We start from the raw sequence: 17,461 nt of genomic DNA on the forward strand, positions 1-17,461 counted from the left end.
AGTCACATTTCAGCTCTCCCAAGGACTGCCTGTATCCTCTGGCAAATGAGAGACACACATGAACAAAGTTGAGACCCACTTTAATGTGTGTGTATGTATGTGTTTGTGCATGTGTAGCTCAATTGCTGTTAAAAGCCCCACTGGATTTCTTTCAGATGGAAGCTCTCCCTGGATAGGGGCCATTATCCAAGGCAATGCGTGCTTGCTTTTTTTTGTGTTGATTGTTTTAATAACTGCAACCTCACCGCATTTTGCACCTCCTCTTGAAATAACCAGAAGACCCGGTTTCCCATTGGAGCCAATACATGTATTTTCTCCTCTGAGAACAGGATGTTGAAGCGTACAGTTGAATCCTACCTTTCATGTGTAAGGAAGCATTGATATTAATGATGAATTGTCAACAGAAACTTGGAATTGCTACCTTCTGCAAGCACACCAAGGATTCTTTTTGATTAAAATAAGCAAAGAGGTGAGTCAACTGCCAAAACAAATAAGATTCAGAAGTCAGCCAGCCTCCCATTGCGCTGAGCAAAATATGCTCATTAACTAGTAGAAATTGTTGTTGAAGTTATGATAATAGTAGTAATAATCATGCTAATAACATTGACTGCGATTACATTTAAATAGCACATTTTCTCTTCTCCAGCTACAGAGAATAATTCTCCTATATGTTATAAGAGCTGAAGTTCTATTTGCTCACGTGGTTTCAGACAGAGGCCGTTGCTCCTCAACAAGATGTCAGGTACAAATATGGTAATGCTAAGATTGAAATGGAAACAAAACTAGATACTAAATTCTTAATTCAGGCAGATCTTCCTGACTGTGATGGATGGTTCATACTAGATTAAGGACTTGATTCTATGAAAAATAGCAAGCCCATAGCTGTGATAATTAAATGTTCAGTTATAAGCTCTGCAGAATATTCATAACAAAGTATGAGATATCTGGAGTGTATTTTACAGTCACATTTGTAAATCATATTTATGGATGTAATAAAAGATCATAATGCATGCCCTGCTGGTTTTGAAGACGTGGGCTCAGGTTCAGGTTTATAACATGCAACAAAGCAAAGCAAGTAGTTTCATCACTTTGGGTTTGCACCATACAAGAATTTACAAAGACTTAGGACAGTTGCCAGGCATTGCTCAAACAACGTGTGATCCCAGCAGTAAGATGGATAAGCACATCAACACAAATACCAGGTAGGCGTCAGGGAGCTTCAAGGATACTGCAGTTTTGATTTGCACCACAGTAACAGAACCACAGAGTGTGTTACGGGGTATGAAAAGTGCATACACAAAGCAGATCAAAAACGATTCAGAAATGAATGGACTCAGGCCAGCTTCAGTAATGCCTGTATACTGTACAAGCTGTTCATAAGAAAAAGACATTCATATGGAGGAGTCTGTATGAGTCTTAGGACTGAGAATCTTAAATTACTCCAGAAAATACTGTGAAGAACTGAAAGCATCCCATGGCTCCAAGTGCTAAGCCTGGAGCTGGGATGACTTGAAAAGCTACTGCTTATCAGCCATTCACTACCACCATTCTGATGGAAGTCCCTGCTCCCAGGAGCACTGATGGCACAAAGTAGCACACATCTGTTCCTCAAGAACTGCAGTGCATTACCTGGGGCTGTAGGCACTGTAATTGCCAGCTGGCACCACAGCACAACCTGGCATCCTGATCTCCAAGGCTGCCCCAGTGTGACTTTGCTGTACCCAGTGAGTCAAAACTCAGCTAGACAAGCAGCCTTCAACACTTTTGCTCCTATGGAGCACTTATGAAGCAGACCTTAAAAAAGCTATGAATGAGGTATTCTCCTTCTCTCTACAGCACTTAACTTCCAGGTTAATCCAAGTTCCTTCTCTCCAGAAGCAAACCTCATACCAAATAAAGGAAACTGCTTTTACTTCTACACTTAGTTACTATGAAATGAAAATTCATAACCAAGTGTTTATAGCTCTGCTACATCAAAAAGTTTTACCTCCTCTTCTTAAAATAAATAAATAAATACTTACCCACAACTCTGTCTCCTGTTTTTACTCCCATCTTCCTCATGGCTGCAGCATACAGAGCTACGGCTTGTCTCAGTTCTTCAAAAGTCACTTTCAAGATTTCTTCCTTGCCTTCCTCTGAGGAAACAAGATTTATTAAAGCAACCAGTCAGAAAGCATACAGTACCGAGCCTTTCATTTGGATGGGAATCCAGCATTAATCAGTAATATTCACTCAGTAGACATGAGAAACTTCCTTATAAATTGGAACATCCAGCTGAAAATGCAAGCTGTTCACCAGAGATAGGGGTGTTCTGAAAGAGCATTCAAAGCAGAGCGCACCTACCAAGGCTCCTTTCTAAACATGGAAAGAACAGCTTCATTCTCCCTTCTTGCTTCACTTTCTCATTAGGTCTAGAAAGGGGTCATAAGGTATTAACACCTGTCTTATTATGCTGGGTTGCTGATGAGAAAAATCACAGGACTTTCAGTATGTGGTATGCCAACATACCACAGAGCAAATAAACTAAACTGGACTATTCACCTCTAAGAAGGTCTGCAGGGTGTTTTCATTCCTACACTGGACGTCAGATGGTACATAAATGGTTAATAAATCACTCACGAAACAAAACGAACAAGTTAAACGTTATGAAGAGCAAAGCTTGCCATCTTAAAGGCCCTGTAATTCTTTAGCTTGAGTTCTCCAAACCATTTGGCCCACCCTGTTTCCAGTATTGAGTATTCCTCATGAAAACACAGATCAAGATCAATGCAACACAAAATGCACTGTGTGCTGCGGTACAGCAGGGCTTTGCAGAACAGCTCCAGTTGTTATCTCCATCAAGCAGCAAACAGCGTTCTTAATCTCTTGATTTCTTAGACCTCTGCTCAAGTAAATGTAGTCCTAAGAGAGCAGGTGGTGCTGGGGTGCAGCACAGAAGGCAATGGAGAGTAGTTTATAAACTGAGCATCTTATCTACAGACATTGTGCTCCCCTAAAACAACAGGGAAGAGGACTCTGATCTTTCTTCATGACAAATGAAGGCTTAGGAAAGTCATATTTCTGTTCCTGTGCTCTATCAGACCCACAGAGCTCCCACAGGATCAACCCCCAGTGATTTCAGGAGACCGACACAGGTTCCTTAAGCACCACTCTGACCTAGCAGTGATTGGTTAATGAAAAATACTCTTAAAAGACCTTAAGAAGATTAAATACAGCAGGTCATGTAAAGAAGTGCAGGTGCGAGTCTGTCCCTTGCAATGAAGTAAATGCATTCGCTCTACTCGGGCACTGACACGCTATTCAGCTGGAAAAGAATTTTGCTCCTTTTGGTATCATCCCCTATGATTAAGTTACACAAAGCACAGAGCAAAATCCACCATTTCCTAACAAGAAACAAGATCTATATGGACAACATAAACGTACATCAAACCAAATAATTCCACCAATAACTTAAACCACTGGTATTTAACTCTACTTTTTTCTACAATCACAGCATGTCTAAATTAATACTGAGAAAAAAATCTTCTTTTACTTCACCAAGGTCTTTTCTGAGCTATCTGCATTCCCAGAGCATGTCTTCCCATCTTTTATGAGCTGCACCACCCATATTCTATGGACATGACACCTTTACTTCCTTTTCTGCTCACCGAATCCAGTTTATTGTAAGCTTTCATTGAAAGCAGGGCTGCTTTATAAGGCCTATAACTCCCATGAGTTATAAATGCATACCAGAAAGGCACTAATTCATACTCACTTGCTGCATACAGGGCGATTTTGTCATTGTCTTTGTGCTTCAGGAGATTTTCTGCATAGTTCAGGCGGCTTCCTTTAAACCACTCTGGGACATCTGCAATGCTTTTGGATGTATCAATCACCTGGAAAAAAAGCATAATACAGTCAAAACCAACACTGTAATATCTCTTTGTGTTGAAGACCATTGTACAACCGTTAGCTGGTTTGCAGATGGCCAACACCAGAACTGTAATTAAAGGCCTAGAAAAATTAAGGATTTGTCACCAAAGAAAGCCATCAGAAGAAAAAGACTGGAAACATTCCTTGCTGATGGACCCACCTCCAGACCAGCCTTAAACATACAAGTGAAACAAAACAACAGCCAGACTGAGAGACTCATGCAAGCTGCCAGCACTGAAGTACTCCACAGCTTCATTCAGAGAGCAAAAGCTTCAGCAACCTGCACAAGTTGCATCACAAACTGCTCACAGTTCTACCATCCTTGATTTGTTTGGTGTTCTCCCAAGATCTGGCCCAATAACCCCGTGTTGGGTAGCTTCCAATTTAGGAAAAAGGAACGTGAAGAATTGAGAAATAGAACACACAGAAGTCATAGTCAGCTGAAACAACAACTCCCCCTCATGTCTTTTAGTCTCAAATATTAAGTTGCCTGTTATTAAGTTGCAGGTAAGCATATGCCTTTAAAACCTGTGCCTTTACATGCCTTTGTCAATATGCCTTTACAACCCGGTGTCAAACCCAGCCACTGTGGTACCTGGGTATAAGCACAACTTGAGTTCTTCAACATATTTTTTGCTGCTTGCTGGTAATACCTCCTATTTATTAAGTGGGAGATCATTCCTAGTTCTAGCGTGGATATGGAAAGTTTCACAACAGCCCTTTCATTCACACCTCAGAGTCACACAGTGAATGCTTTGCAAGTTCTTGGGAAAGGGAAGAAATTGTATTCTACAGTATTGCTAGCTGCAATCCCCATTAAATGAGGACCATTAAGTCTTGACTCTTAATTACAGCAGAAGCATAAAAAGCCAATTTATGAGGTTAGGCAAACATGGCAAGTGTCAGCTGCACTCCCACATCCAGGTGCTGTTCTGTAATTGCTCTTCACAGCACTCACCACTTCCTTGGCCTCAGCAGTAAGAATAAGCACTGTATTGCAGTATCCAACCACGTTTCTCCCACATGAAATGGTGTGCTTGCTACAATATCACCACCCCACAGATTGTGTTTACCCTAAGCAGAGATTACACCTTTGAGAATACATTTAACCATTATAATGAAAAACAATCATTGCCCTGCACTGTGTACATGTGATATTCTGTACAACCTGAAGAGCAAAGCAGCATATCTCATGAAAAGCAAGAGCAGATACCAAAAGCAGCCCTTGCATATGGAGGACAGCAGTCAGGCACTTCCCACAGGAGAAAGACCATAAGTTTAAGCTACATTTCTCACTTAAAAACCAACAGCTACTTGCAATTTGATATAATGGCAGTGCTGCCACATCAGGAGAGCATCATATGCTTGAGTACCTTTGTTCTTGGCATAAGTTACACAGATATGCAACTCCTCCACCAAGTTTCAATAAAACACTGGCTGCCTGTGTTATATACAACATTTTATTGTTTTCCAAGAATGATCTACAGAAGTAGGGGATGTTTTGCTGGCGAAGAACAAGAGTTAACTCTCATTTGTGAAAACTTTTATTCTCCTCAAATCATAACACCTATTTCCACTGAGCAACAGGGATCAAGCAGTGGGACAAACAAAACTTTCCAGCTCTTGCTATCACACTACAGCTCAGTTACTGTGAGCAGCATTTCCTCCTGATATTCACCAGAAATTGATTAAGAATTACCAGCAGGTCAGCTTCAAGGCTTGACTCCAGCTTTGAGCCTTGAAGGTGAACCTCCTATGCTCACACAGATAAATGTATAAACATACACCAAGCTCTGTATCACACCAAATATATTTGTTTGCAGTACCTGCCTATATAACAGACCTCATCTCTCCCTGTTTAAAGACCCCACATCATAGCAGCTTTGTCTTCCATTTGCAAGAGGAAGTCTCCTTTGCCTCAAAGCAATGCTGCAGCAAGGTCTGCTATTCCATTTGTGATTGTGTTCAACTGCTATCGTTTCCTCAGGGCTATTTCCCCCCTATCTGACTGTAGGTAGATCCAGAAGCAGTCCCACAGAACTGGTAGGAACAGGTACACTTACCAGGTAGGCTGACTCAGAGAATATAAACACGAACTTGGGGGCATGCCAGCATTTCATTATATACTATCAGAACAACACTGAAGCAGAAATCAATGTATTGGGTAGACTTCTTATAATCAGCCAGGACTGCCAGGGTATCCGAGAGCACACAGCCACTAAAGAATTGTGTAGGACAACAAAACTTGAGGATTTCACTGCATTAGAATTTATCAGAAACAAGACACTACAAGTCTACTACGCAAGGAAGTTCAATTCTTCACGTTAATGGAACAAGGCTCCAACAGCAGTTCAAAAGATCAGCTGTAAGAGGGGTTGATCTCCCCTTTGCATTGTACTTGATTAATTAACAGCAACTCACCTCATCATACAGACGAGAGCACACGATGTTACTGTACTTCCAGAATTCAGCCCAGAAGTCTGCAAAGGATTCCACCGACCACTGGTACAAGTCATTGTAGTTGGCTAGAAGTAACAAACAGCTGTTAGTGTTACACAGCATTACAGGAATGTAGATCAACTATACTTAGGAATGTCCTAAGTCAAGAGAAACTATAGCTCATGGCTCAGCTCTGGCTGGGAGGGAGCTGGAACTGCTTCTGACCCTGCACTGGGCAGCTAATGGGTTCTGCTCAGAGAGGCCATCCCTGCAGCCCCCCACAGCCAAACCCTTGCTGCATAAATACAACGCACTGTTTCAAGGCCAGCAACTCCAGCATCAGCAGACATAGCCTGACTTGAACAGATGGCATCATTTCACCTGACTGCTTTACAAGCCATTTGCAAGCAAAGAGACAGGGAGGGCCCTTTTCTAATAGCCGTGCTACATCACAGGCTGGATGCACTCACTGTCTAACAGCACCATATGAAGCAAGAATGCATTATTCCTCATCAGTGCAAGGTGAAGGATAGAATCATTTTCACGCTAAAACAGCATAAATGTCTCCTGTGACAAAACAAGTTCACTGGCCAGACTTAACAACCATTAGGGGGCATTAAGCACGTGGCAGTGAGCAGCTGAAGCTTCACACAACAGACAGGTGAAGGAACCTGAGGAATCCATACAAGAATTCCAGCACAACAATTTAGGCCCAAATTCAGAATTGTAGCATTCGACACATCAAAATGCAGCGTGTAAAGCAGCTGTGGGTATGAATGGCTGAAGCAAATTCCTCATACCTAAACTAACGTGGCTTGAGGCTGCCCTGTCATACTGCCTGCAGCTGTGCCAGCAGCCAAGTTAAACAGAGTATCTGCCATCAATAGAGGTAGTAACAGTTTCCTACCCTGCCAACTGTTTCCTGTTTGATTCTTTCAGCTAAACCAATTGAAGCTATTTTCCCCAGTCCTCTTTGGCTTGTCAGCTTGTTATCTACTGTTTAAAAGTCACCTTCGTCTTCCTTCTACATGAAAAAGATCTTTCAGCCCCATAAGAGAACATCTGAGCCATCTCTACACCATTATTCACACAATTATTGACACTTCCCTACCCAGCCTGCCCCTTTCACATCATCTTTATCAGTGGAAGATCACTCCCCAGATACTACTTATATAGCAGAAAGCCAAACTCAACACAGTGAAAGCAAAGAATGCCCCTTCCTCAGGGCTCCACTTTTACCTCTATGCAGCCACCAGCTCAGCCTCCAGTTGTGTTTTCTCAAAGGAAGAACCTCCATCCAAGTTTGTCTTTGATCTACTATACTACTCAATGTCCATAAGCTGCAGCAAGGATGGGATTTACTAAAGTCACTCCCTTCCTTCTCCTTCAAAAGGAAACTGCAGCATGTGATCCAAACCATGTAGTAAGTGCTACAAACACCACTATCCAGCTGGTTTATCCTAACATGAATAGCTTGTTCTGTCTTGTCTGTGCAGTTCGTCCCCAGATGAGCTTCAGCACACAAGTCCTTCAGGGCACAGACCTGTTACTCAGCAATTAAACGTTGCATTTCATTGCTGCGTTTCAGGGTCGGACAGAGCTGTGCTGTTTAAAGGGCTCCATTGCCTTTGGCTCTCCTTAGTAAGGTCACATCTTGATATTATATAAAGAATCCATTCTCAGTTGATGAATAGCACGCAGGCCAGAGAACATCAGTTCATATCTAATGGAAGCTGACAAAGGCTCCTATACATAGGAATCCATTTTGAAGTGGTAGCAACATTGAAAAGAAGAAGAACAAAAATCTAGCTCTAGAAATGTGAACAGCTTGAAACTGCATTTGAACTTGACCATCTGAATATCAGTTATGGGACATCCTGACTCAAGGCTTGGCTAAAACCCTGCGAGAACTTCATTCCAATGTAGCCAAAGACTTGGACATTGCATTTACAACAGCAGAACTTTACCGTAGTATGCCTGGATGCAACGTTCCTTATCAATACAGCTTTTCAGAGGGGATCTGATTGCTGGACAACACCCTGCAGAACATCCATGAACACTCCAGACACACACATGGACAGGTGAATGGGTGAGTAGGCAAAGCCACATAGAGTGGGCACAAAGCAGAGCCTGAAGATCTTATAGAAGTCACCTCATCTCCATCACAGAGCCAACATCACACCTCCCTCTGCAGCCCTCAGAGAGGCCACAAACAAAGCCACTCCCTTCATAAACAACAAGAAAGCAAGCACAGCTTCAAGCACAGCTGCAAGCACAGCCTTCACCCCACTCAGCACAGCAGGGCTCACCTCCATCACAGCGATCCTACAGCTCAGGGCTTCACAACCCTCAGGTAACACACACACACACAGCGCCGTTCAACCCTCAGCCAACACCCAGCCCCGCAGCACCCGAGGCCCACGAGCGAGGCTGCGGCACGGCATCAAAGCATCACGGCCATAACACAACATCACAGCACCAGCATTAACATCACAGCATCATCACAGCACCACAGCATAGCACAGCATCACACCACAGCCTGCACGGCCCGACCCGCCCCATCTGAAGGCCAAGGCCCCTGAGGCCGCCCCACCCTCCCGTATCACTCACCCAGCCGCAGCCCGCAGCTGCCGGCCACCGCGGCTCGGAAGCGATCCATGTGCGTGTTCCTCTTGCTGTCAGGCTCCCACATCACCTGCGACTCCATGATCTCGGGCTCGCGGGACATGGCGGCGGCGAACGGAGGCACACGAAGAACCGTCACCGCTCGCACGGAGCCGCAGAACGACACCACCACAGCACACAGCACACACTGCGCGGCCCCGCGCCCAGCGCTGCGCTTTAAGGGCCGCCTCACCGCCTGCTGCTGTATCCTTCCGCGGAGCAAAGGAGCGCGCCCCTCCCCGTCACAGCGTGTCCTTCCGCTGCACGCCGACACTGCCCGGCAGGTTTTAATCTATTGATTGCTGTAAACTGGCAGGTTTGATGCCAAGTTATTGGGACAAGCCTGGTCAAACACGAGGTTACGGCCGGGCTGGGGTCAGCCAGGTGTGAAGTGAGAGGAGATAAGAGCGGTCAGTGTCCCCGTGCTCCGCGCGTGGCCGCTCTGCTGCTCCCCTCGTGTTTTGAGATGTGATATATGGAGTCAGCAACTCAACTCAGCAATCTGGGGTCAGCCTGTCACCTTCACAACGAGGCAATGAGGGGCAATGAGGGGCTATGAGGGGCAGTGAGGGACAGTGAGGGGCAATGAGGAGCAATGAGGGGGCAATGAGAGGCAATGAAGGGCAATGAGGGGCTATGAGGGGCAATGAGGGGCAATGGGGGGCAATGAAAGGCAATGAGGGGCTATGAGGGGCAATGGGGGGCAATGAGGGGCAATGGGGGGCAATGAGGGGCAATGGGGGGCAATGAGAGGCAATGAGGGGCTATGAGGGGCAATGAAAGGCAATGAGGGGCAATGACCCCCCTCGCCCCCTCCCCTCCATCCGCCCCCATGTCTCCCCACGCCGCGCATTGATCCGCTCTTTGCACGTCGGTCCCGACGCCTCCACTCGCCATTGGCCGTCACGCCGCTGGCCCCACATCAGCCCAGAGCCCGCTCTGCTCGCGGCATAGCGAGCAACCAATCGACGCTGACGTTTTGTAAGCCGTCGTCTCTTCCGACCAATCAGATGATGGATAGGAAGGAGGTGTGCCCAATCCGCGGGGTGCTCTCATTCTATCGGATTTCTGTGTGGTGAGGGGAGTTGGGCCTGGTGTAATGGAGAGTGCTGGTTTTAGCTGTTTTCACCTCAAAAAGCAGCATCAAACCTGCATTCTACCTCACCCAAAGCGAAACTGCACCCAAAATGAGACCCAAAAATTGCCCTTGGGGTGGAAAAGGCCTGGTTTAATGCAGGCTGAGCCAGTTGTGGGATGAAAGGATAGAGATAACAGCAGAACGTGAATTAAAAAGGCACAGAAAAGAGGTTTTCTATGGTAAAATGAGCCATAAGATGAAGGAAAGGCAGGAAAAGAAGAGCTGGGGAGGTTAAGGACTGATTCACATCAATGCCACTCAGCCCTATTGAAGGCTATACCAGTTATTTATCAATATAATAATGATTTTAGAGAGAGCAGAACCTTATGATAGAAGTTTGACATTGCAAAGACCCCAGTTTATTCCCAGAGCTGTTAATGATGATGTTAGATCTCTCCAGATCAGGAGGCACAATTGCTGTCACGCTGCTCATCCTCAGATCTTTCTAGAAGCCTCACAGTTGTCCTGATAGAAAGTTCATCATGGTTAAAGGAAAATGAGCTGATATTTCATGCCATGAGGCAATGCATTCTTTGAGCAGACGTGATTTCATTTATTTAAACAAGAGAAAGGTGAAATATTGGGTAATTCCCTAAGAGCTGAGGGCAAAGTGAGGTGAATTTACCTAAAATAGGCTCGTCGGGACAGAAATCGATGATGATTCCTAAATTAACCTGACCCCATGTGAAGGACGGCCAACAATTAAAGGCAGCCTCTAAAATAGGCCCATAAGTGTCTGCAAGGAAACAATGAACACTTTGCAGGATGGATTTTGAGGGAATACCCCAAAAAAACTCATGCAGGGAAATAGGAACCGTCCCATGTTCTCAGCATCACCTGCTGGGCCACAAATGGCACAAGGGGATGCAGAAGAAGCTGCACCAGCTGAAAGCAAATCGAGCCATCGTAACTGGCACAGGAGACAGCGTTTGTGGCATTGAATTAAATTGCAGCTGTGTTTTGGTAACACTCAATTCTTTATGTGAAGGAAATGCCCCCAGAGCAGATGCTGTGTGCTGGGAATCAATGTGTGACACTGAGGGCAGACAGAGAGCCCCTAAGAACCTCAAAGTAACTGTTATCCATTGCCAACTCATTGTGGACAGTATATGGACAGCTATGACCGCATTGGGGACTTGGGGTCCATCCTAAAACAGAACGTAAGCTGCTTTTATGGATATAGAAAGAACCAGCGTCCTGCTGAAATCAAGTGGGAGCCAAAGTACCTCCCTGGGTCCGAGCCCAGCGCTTTCAGGGCCAAATAGAAATAAATACACGCTGAAAGGTTTGAGATGTTCTGCTCTAATGGGAAAATAAGTGTTCTGGCCAGACTGAAAGTAGGGAAAAGGCAATAACAACAAGAAGCTATCATTGAAATGTCTGCCTGACTATGTAACACGATTTAGGCCTGGCTGTGAGATTAAGCATCTGGCTCCAGCATCAGGAAGGAGATGCAGGAAGCTGAGCAGGTACACGCTGAGGCTGTGGAGCTCCCCAGGAAGGAGAAGCCAGAAGCAGAGTTATCTGCTCTCACATGCTGATTATGTTTCCCATAAGGAGCAGACAGCATTGCCTAAATCCTCCTGAATAGACTTTCATTATCACTCAGGAAGGACCCACGTGAAACCCATCCGGACCGGGCTCGCACCGCCCCACTCCCCTCCTTAAGGCCGGCGTTGGATCTGGCTGCTCGGCCTGAAGGCGGCGCTGGAAGCGCTGAGCAGCGGGCGGCCATGGCGGCGTGTCGGCTGCCGGCGGTGCTGCTGCTTCTCGCCCTTGTGCTGTGTAACACAGCGGGGCCCGGAGCTTGGGCAGCGCGGAGCCGAGGGGCCGAGAAGCAGAACAGCTTCCGCCGAGCAGCCAGCGGGCTGTACCAGGGAGTCAGCGGCCTGTTCGGGGAGGACAACGTGCGGGCCCTGCAGAAGGTGAGGCCGCTCCTTCCCTCTCCCTTCCCGCTGGTGTCCGAGGGCCGCGTGGGGGCAGCGTCCGGAGAGAGGCCGAGCTGAGCCCGGTGCTGAGCAGCGGGGGGCTGGATTTATAGGGAGGGGGATGTCGGCAGCGAGATCTCCGCTTAAAGCCATTGGAGGTGGGAGAGTCGGCCGGGGCTGGCGGCAGGAGCCCTCCGGATGAGGTGCCTTACTCTGCCATGCTCTACCCATGTCCATCGTGTTTTCTTTAAGCCTCTGAGCGATGGCACAGCGAACAGTTTGCTTTTAAAGTCTGTTAACCTGCAGGTTTACATGTCGGAATATCTTAATAAGAGCAACCTGAGCTGGTGGGTGATGGCCCTGCCTGCAACAAGGGCTGCAACATGGTTGGTCACTAAAGTCCCATCCTGCACGAGTCTGATTCAATTTGCTTTTTCTTTAGGGTCTTCAAAGTATCCTGCAGTTTGAGTTGCACGGTGTATAGTTGTGCTCACAGCTACGGAGTTGCAGGTGTATTTAAATAATTGAGGGCTTCTATTATTCTTTTTTTTTTTTAATTCTCGGTTTTGTTCCTCAGTTTTTCTCAAGGTTGACGGAGAGGTTTGTGAATGGGGTGGATGTGTTAATGGACACGTTCTGGAGAATATGGACTGATTTACTGGATGTTCTTGGAATTGATGGTAAGTGTGATGATGCCTGTAAAGCCCTGGGCTCTATCAGCCTGTGTCATTGCTCACAAGCATAGGCTGAGTGGGAAACTAACTCTTATTACATCGTGCTCTATAGTACATCCACCAGCAATAGCTATGACTACTTCACATGGCTTTGATTGTGCTGTTGTGGCCTCCAAAAAGAGGCCTGAACCCAGCTGTTGTGCTTTGGAATGGGTATTTATAATGATGTCTGTAATACCTGTCACAGCTCATGGTCAGCTCTTCAGTGTCATCATTAAACAGGTGCAAATGGTGTGGAACAGTGCATGGAAATGGAGGAGAGGTGCAGAATGTTGGACATTATGCCCCACAATGGCTTATCTTTGAAGAATCTTAAATACCTCTACTCTAAAAGCATCAATTGAATTGTATTATTAGAGCTGGGCCAGTGATTAGAGAAGGATCCATCCAGAAACTGTAGTGCTGAAGCCGTGCTTGTATTTCCACCATCCTCTCTTTCCTGTGCCCTCGTTAACATTCTGTATGTTTTCCTTTGTTTTTCAGCCTCCAACTTGACTCATTATTTCAGCCCAGCAGCAATTGCCAACAACCCAACCCGGGCTATTCTGCTGATCGGTGCCATCTTACTCGCCTATTGGTTTTTATCTCTCTTCCTCGGATTCTTCTTCTATCTCCTGCACATGATCTTTGGTCGTTTCTTCTGGATTGCAAGGGTCGCCCTCTTCACCCTCTCGTGCATCTACATCCTGCAGAAGTACGAAGGTGACCCAGAACACGCCGTCCTGCCTCTGTGCTTCGTGGTGGCCGTCTACTTCATGACGGGGCCGGTGGGGTTTTACTGGAGAAGAAACAGCAGCAGCAGCCTGGAGGAGAAGATGGACCACCTCGACAGTCAGATCAGACTGCTGAACATACGCCTCTCCAGGGTGATCGAGAACCTGGACAGAGGCAGCGACCAATGACCCCACCTCGATAGACCGCCGTACACCAGCTCTAGAAAGTTCCTAAGCACTGTCTCATTTGAAGTTACAAAGCAACAAAACATCACATGGTAAAAAGTGTGCGGAGTTCTAACTTTTCATCATGTGTGAGACTAATCTAGGTTACACACTCAGCCATTAGACTCGTAGGAAAAAGAATTAAGCCGTGTATTCAGAGTTTTATCCAGTACTAGAATTTTATCAGTAGAGAAACGCTTACTTTTACAAGCATTTAAAAAAAACATCTTTTGTAAATTTTTTATAAAAGCCAATCGAGTAGTCTTTCCAATGCTGAAATCCAGCTAATTGTATGCAAATTTAACACACGGAGTTAAAATCTAAAGCTACTGAACGCTTCTGTTGAGAAGTTGCTGCTGTGGGTCCATCCTTCGCTGTTGTTGTTTGCTTGTGCAGAGTCACAGATGTTTGTTTTCTCTTGCTGTTGGCTTATTTCATTGCCTTGAAGTTGTCTTTCATAGGATATCAAGTGGATTTCTGGTATCCAGGCCAAAAATTTCACGCCCTAGATTTTAATAGGAGGCAGAGAATAAGGGAGAAAGGTGATTTCTTAAGTTCCAGGTCCTTAAATGCCAGTCCCGTGTAAGGAATTAAGGAGTGCACGTGTGGCTTTATTTCATTGCCTTTCCTCGCAGGAACTTAAATTTTGACATTGGAAAGGAAATCTGATGTAACTGATGGACACAAGAGAGAAATGCTTAGCGTGGCAATCCATGATTTATATCTGACCTTCAGAGTGAAGCTCATTTCAAGCATCAGCACATAGGAGGGAACACAGTTTTTAATCTCGGGACCATTTGCTTTCACACAAAAGCAGTCAGCGGTTTAAACCACTCGCAGGCACATCGTTGCTTAAAGCTTTCTCAGGACCAAGAAGTGGCAATAAATTACCTTCAGGAAGATCTGGATATAGGTTGTTGGTTTTTTTTTTCCCCTAAAGTTGTAATTGTTTTGTAGGAGCTTTTATCCCAAAGTCTGTGCTCAATATATTGGGCTTTGGGGAAGGTGTGTTGGACTAAGCGATGTAGGAGCCTGGAGCAGCTGTATTTTGAAGGGTTGATGTATTTATAACCTCGTGATTAAGTAGCTTGGTAGGTGAGCACTGGTTTTGTGCAGTTTGAATTGTACTGAAACAAAGGTGACCTCAGGGAGGGAAGTCGGTCAGTGTTTTGTGTGGTGACCGATGGTGCTTAGTGATGAGCGCAGTGTCAGTGCCAGGAGAGGTAAATGGGCCACAGCTGAGGGACAATGCGTTCCCTCATTTCTGAACAGCAGGTCAAGAGAACCTGCAACAAGAAGTGGCTGTGCAGCAGGGACTGGCCTCAAAGCAATGGGAGCAAATCCATGTGGCTGCTGAGCAGGGCTGGGGCTGCTCGCTGCCTGGGCAGGGCCTCAGCATGCTGCTTTACTGAATGTATTGTGGGCTGGACTGATTTTGTTCCTTTCTGCTGAAGTTCGATGCTCTTCTGAACAGGTTTTTACTATTACTTGCCAAACTCTTTTGGGCTGTCTGTGGCATTTATGTGAATGGTTACTTTCCAATTCATTCTTATGGCCTTCATGTCGACTTGCAATCGCTGAAGTTCAGCGTGGTTGGAGTTGATGTGCAGTTGCCAACTGCTGTAATGCATTTTAATTGTTTTAATTGCCTCCGTAATTTCCTCTAACTCCCATTTTTCAAGAAAATACATGGTTAGAGTTGCAAAGAAGCTGCTTTTAATGACTTAGAATCTTTCCCATAAACAGAGAAGCACTATGGAGACAAATAACCTGCCTTGTGAAGCTGAGCGTTGGAATGACGGTGTATTCATGTATTTTACAGCTCATTTTCTGTAGTACTGCAGAGCCTGCCCTGTAAGCTCCAGCTTTGCTGCTGTTGTGCACAGAGGACTGAGCTGAGCAGCACCGGGCGTTAGGAATTGCTTAGCAAAGATGGTCACGTCTCTTTGTTTTCCTTAATCTGAGGCCTGAGGACCAAAGTCTGCAAACCTCACTCCATTGCCTTCAGTAGGGCTACGTGCATGAGTCGGATTCGCATAGATTGTATTTTCCGTAATCCATATTTCATGTTGGAAGTTAAAAAAATGCCGAATCGTTTCTATATTAAGAGCTGTCTATTAGAAAGATTTCTTTACAAATACTATATGAGACTTGATTTGGGTTATAGTTTATCCCTGTGTCTCCAATCGTTCCTTTTAGTTGTGCAAAGATCAGCCCTCCTGTATTAATCCTCTTAGTTTTGATGGCCCTGCTGCTTGGAAAAAGTATTTTTGTATTTCCTTGCATCCCATGTATAGCAAACTGTTGTGTCAAGAGCAGTAGAGATCAAAGTGGGTATTTTTAATCAGTATTTTTCCCAGTTTTCACGTTAGTCCAATTCAGAAGTAATGATTTTTTTTTTTAAAGCACAATCTAGTCTTCAATAAATATATATATAAATACAAATATATACTTTAAAAACGCTCTGTATTTTTAAACATGCACTGTAGTGAAGATGCTTTCGAGATATGAATGTGGTATTTAACCTCTTTCAACTTCTTTTTGTAAATACCTTTTACAGATACTTTCCGTTCCAAGTCACGTAGTTTGACCCACCAAGTGTTGGCTCTGATTCGTACACCTGGTTCCAGTGACTGGTTGCACTGCTTTGCTATTGCCGTGGTGTGAGCAGGTACAGTGTGTGGGCACAGCACACAAGGGCAGGAGAGCCCCCATCACACAGGGGATGCCTTGAGTGGCCTCCAAACCACCTGGTACCGAATAACAGGGGGGTTGTTGGTATTCTAAGCTCCATGCTTAGACCTGATGTTGGAAACTACCGCTGTGTTCTCAACGCATTGGCATATTTTGTTCAGCTGATACTTTGGGGGGTTTCCTTGCAGGTAGGGCACCTCACCTGTAGATAACCGACCTGTCGTGCGCAGTGTGACGCTTCCACAAGTGGCGTTGGGTGTCAGTGCCTTGTGTGACCTGCTGTAGCTCAGTGCCGTGTTAGTGCGTCCTCCAGCTCGTGACTCGCTTCCCAGATGTGTTGCGTAGTGGATGTGGAACATAGACCAGTGTAACCGTAGCTCTTGGTGGCGTACAAGTTTCTTTTTAGGTGTGATTTGCCTCACGTACCAATCTGTATTTGGCAGCTAATGACGTGAATGACCACGAGTTCTCTATGTCTGGGCTGGAAAACAAAAGGTTTTGTTGTATCCGCATGTATTTTATTATTAAACTTTTGGATAATTCCACCCGACTGTGATGACAGCACATTAAAAGTTGATCTTTCCTTTTTAAACGGAGTGGTGTTTGGTAGCGCCGGGGGGCGGGGTGGGCATCTGGGTGGGTATATGGGTGGGTATCTGTCTTGGTGGGTATATGGATGGGTATCTGGGTGGATATATGGGTGGGCAACTGGGTGGGTATATGGATGGGTATCTGGGTCGGTATATGGGTGGGCATCTATCTGGGTGGGCATCTGGGTGGATATATGGGTGGGTATCTGTCTTTGTGGGTATCTGGGTGGGTATATGGGTGGATATCTCGGTGGGTGGGTATCTGGGTGGGCATCGGGGTGGGTATCTATCTCAGTGGGTGGGTTTCTGGGTGGGTATCTGGGTGGGTATCTTTCTGGGTGGGTATCTATCTGGGTGGATATATGGGTGTGTATCTGGGTGGGTATCTCGGTGGGTCTCTGGGTGGGTATCTATCTCAGTGGGT

At 45.6% G+C, this 17,461-nt stretch overlaps 2 protein-coding genes across 2 annotated transcripts in view; one reads left to right on the forward strand and one right to left on the reverse strand.

The window, feature by feature from the left end:
- The window catches only part of AACS (acetoacetyl-CoA synthetase), a 32,302-nt gene extending 23,135 nt beyond the window's left edge, over positions 1–9,167 (reverse strand). The window contains exons 1-4 of the mRNA XM_015878361.3: positions 8,962–9,167; positions 6,334–6,437; positions 3,755–3,875; positions 2,022–2,135 (exon numbers count right to left, since the gene is read on the reverse strand). Coding sequence (XP_015733847.2) covers positions 2,022–2,135; positions 3,755–3,875; positions 6,334–6,437; positions 8,962–9,079 — 457 coding nt within the window. The 5' untranslated portion in view covers positions 9,080–9,167. The remainder of the gene's footprint in view (positions 1–2,021; positions 2,136–3,754; positions 3,876–6,333; positions 6,438–8,961) is intronic.
- A 2,701-nt stretch (positions 9,168–11,868) lies between these two features.
- Positions 11,869–17,039, forward strand: BRI3BP (BRI3 binding protein). Its single transcript, XM_015878393.3, has 3 exons — positions 11,869–12,078; positions 12,659–12,761; positions 13,299–17,039. The coding sequence occupies exons 1-3, from the start codon at positions 11,887–11,889 to the stop codon at positions 13,715–13,717; spliced, it is 714 nt and encodes a 237-aa protein (XP_015733879.1). The 5' UTR covers positions 11,869–11,886; the 3' UTR covers positions 13,718–17,039.
- Positions 17,040–17,461: the final 422 nt, after the last annotated feature.

Source organism: Coturnix japonica, chromosome 9, assembly GCF_054131305.1.
Source record: "Coturnix japonica strain WE chromosome 9, WE-NBRP24, whole genome shotgun sequence".
In the NCBI taxonomy this organism is placed as follows: Eukaryota; Metazoa; Chordata; class Aves; order Galliformes; family Phasianidae; genus Coturnix; species Coturnix japonica.

Coding starts and splice junctions, on each gene's coding strand:
- BRI3BP (XM_015878393.3), top strand. CDS start 11,887: ATGGCGGCGTGTCGGCTGCCGGCGGTGCTGCTGCTTCTCGCCCTTGTG. Junction 12,079..12,658: donor ACGTGCGGGCCCTGCAGAAG/GTGAGGCCGCTC, acceptor TTTGTTCCTCAG/TTTTTCTCAAGGTTGACGGA. Junction 12,762..13,298: donor GGATGTTCTTGGAATTGATG/GTAAGTGTGATG, acceptor TTTGTTTTTCAG/CCTCCAACTTGACTCATTAT.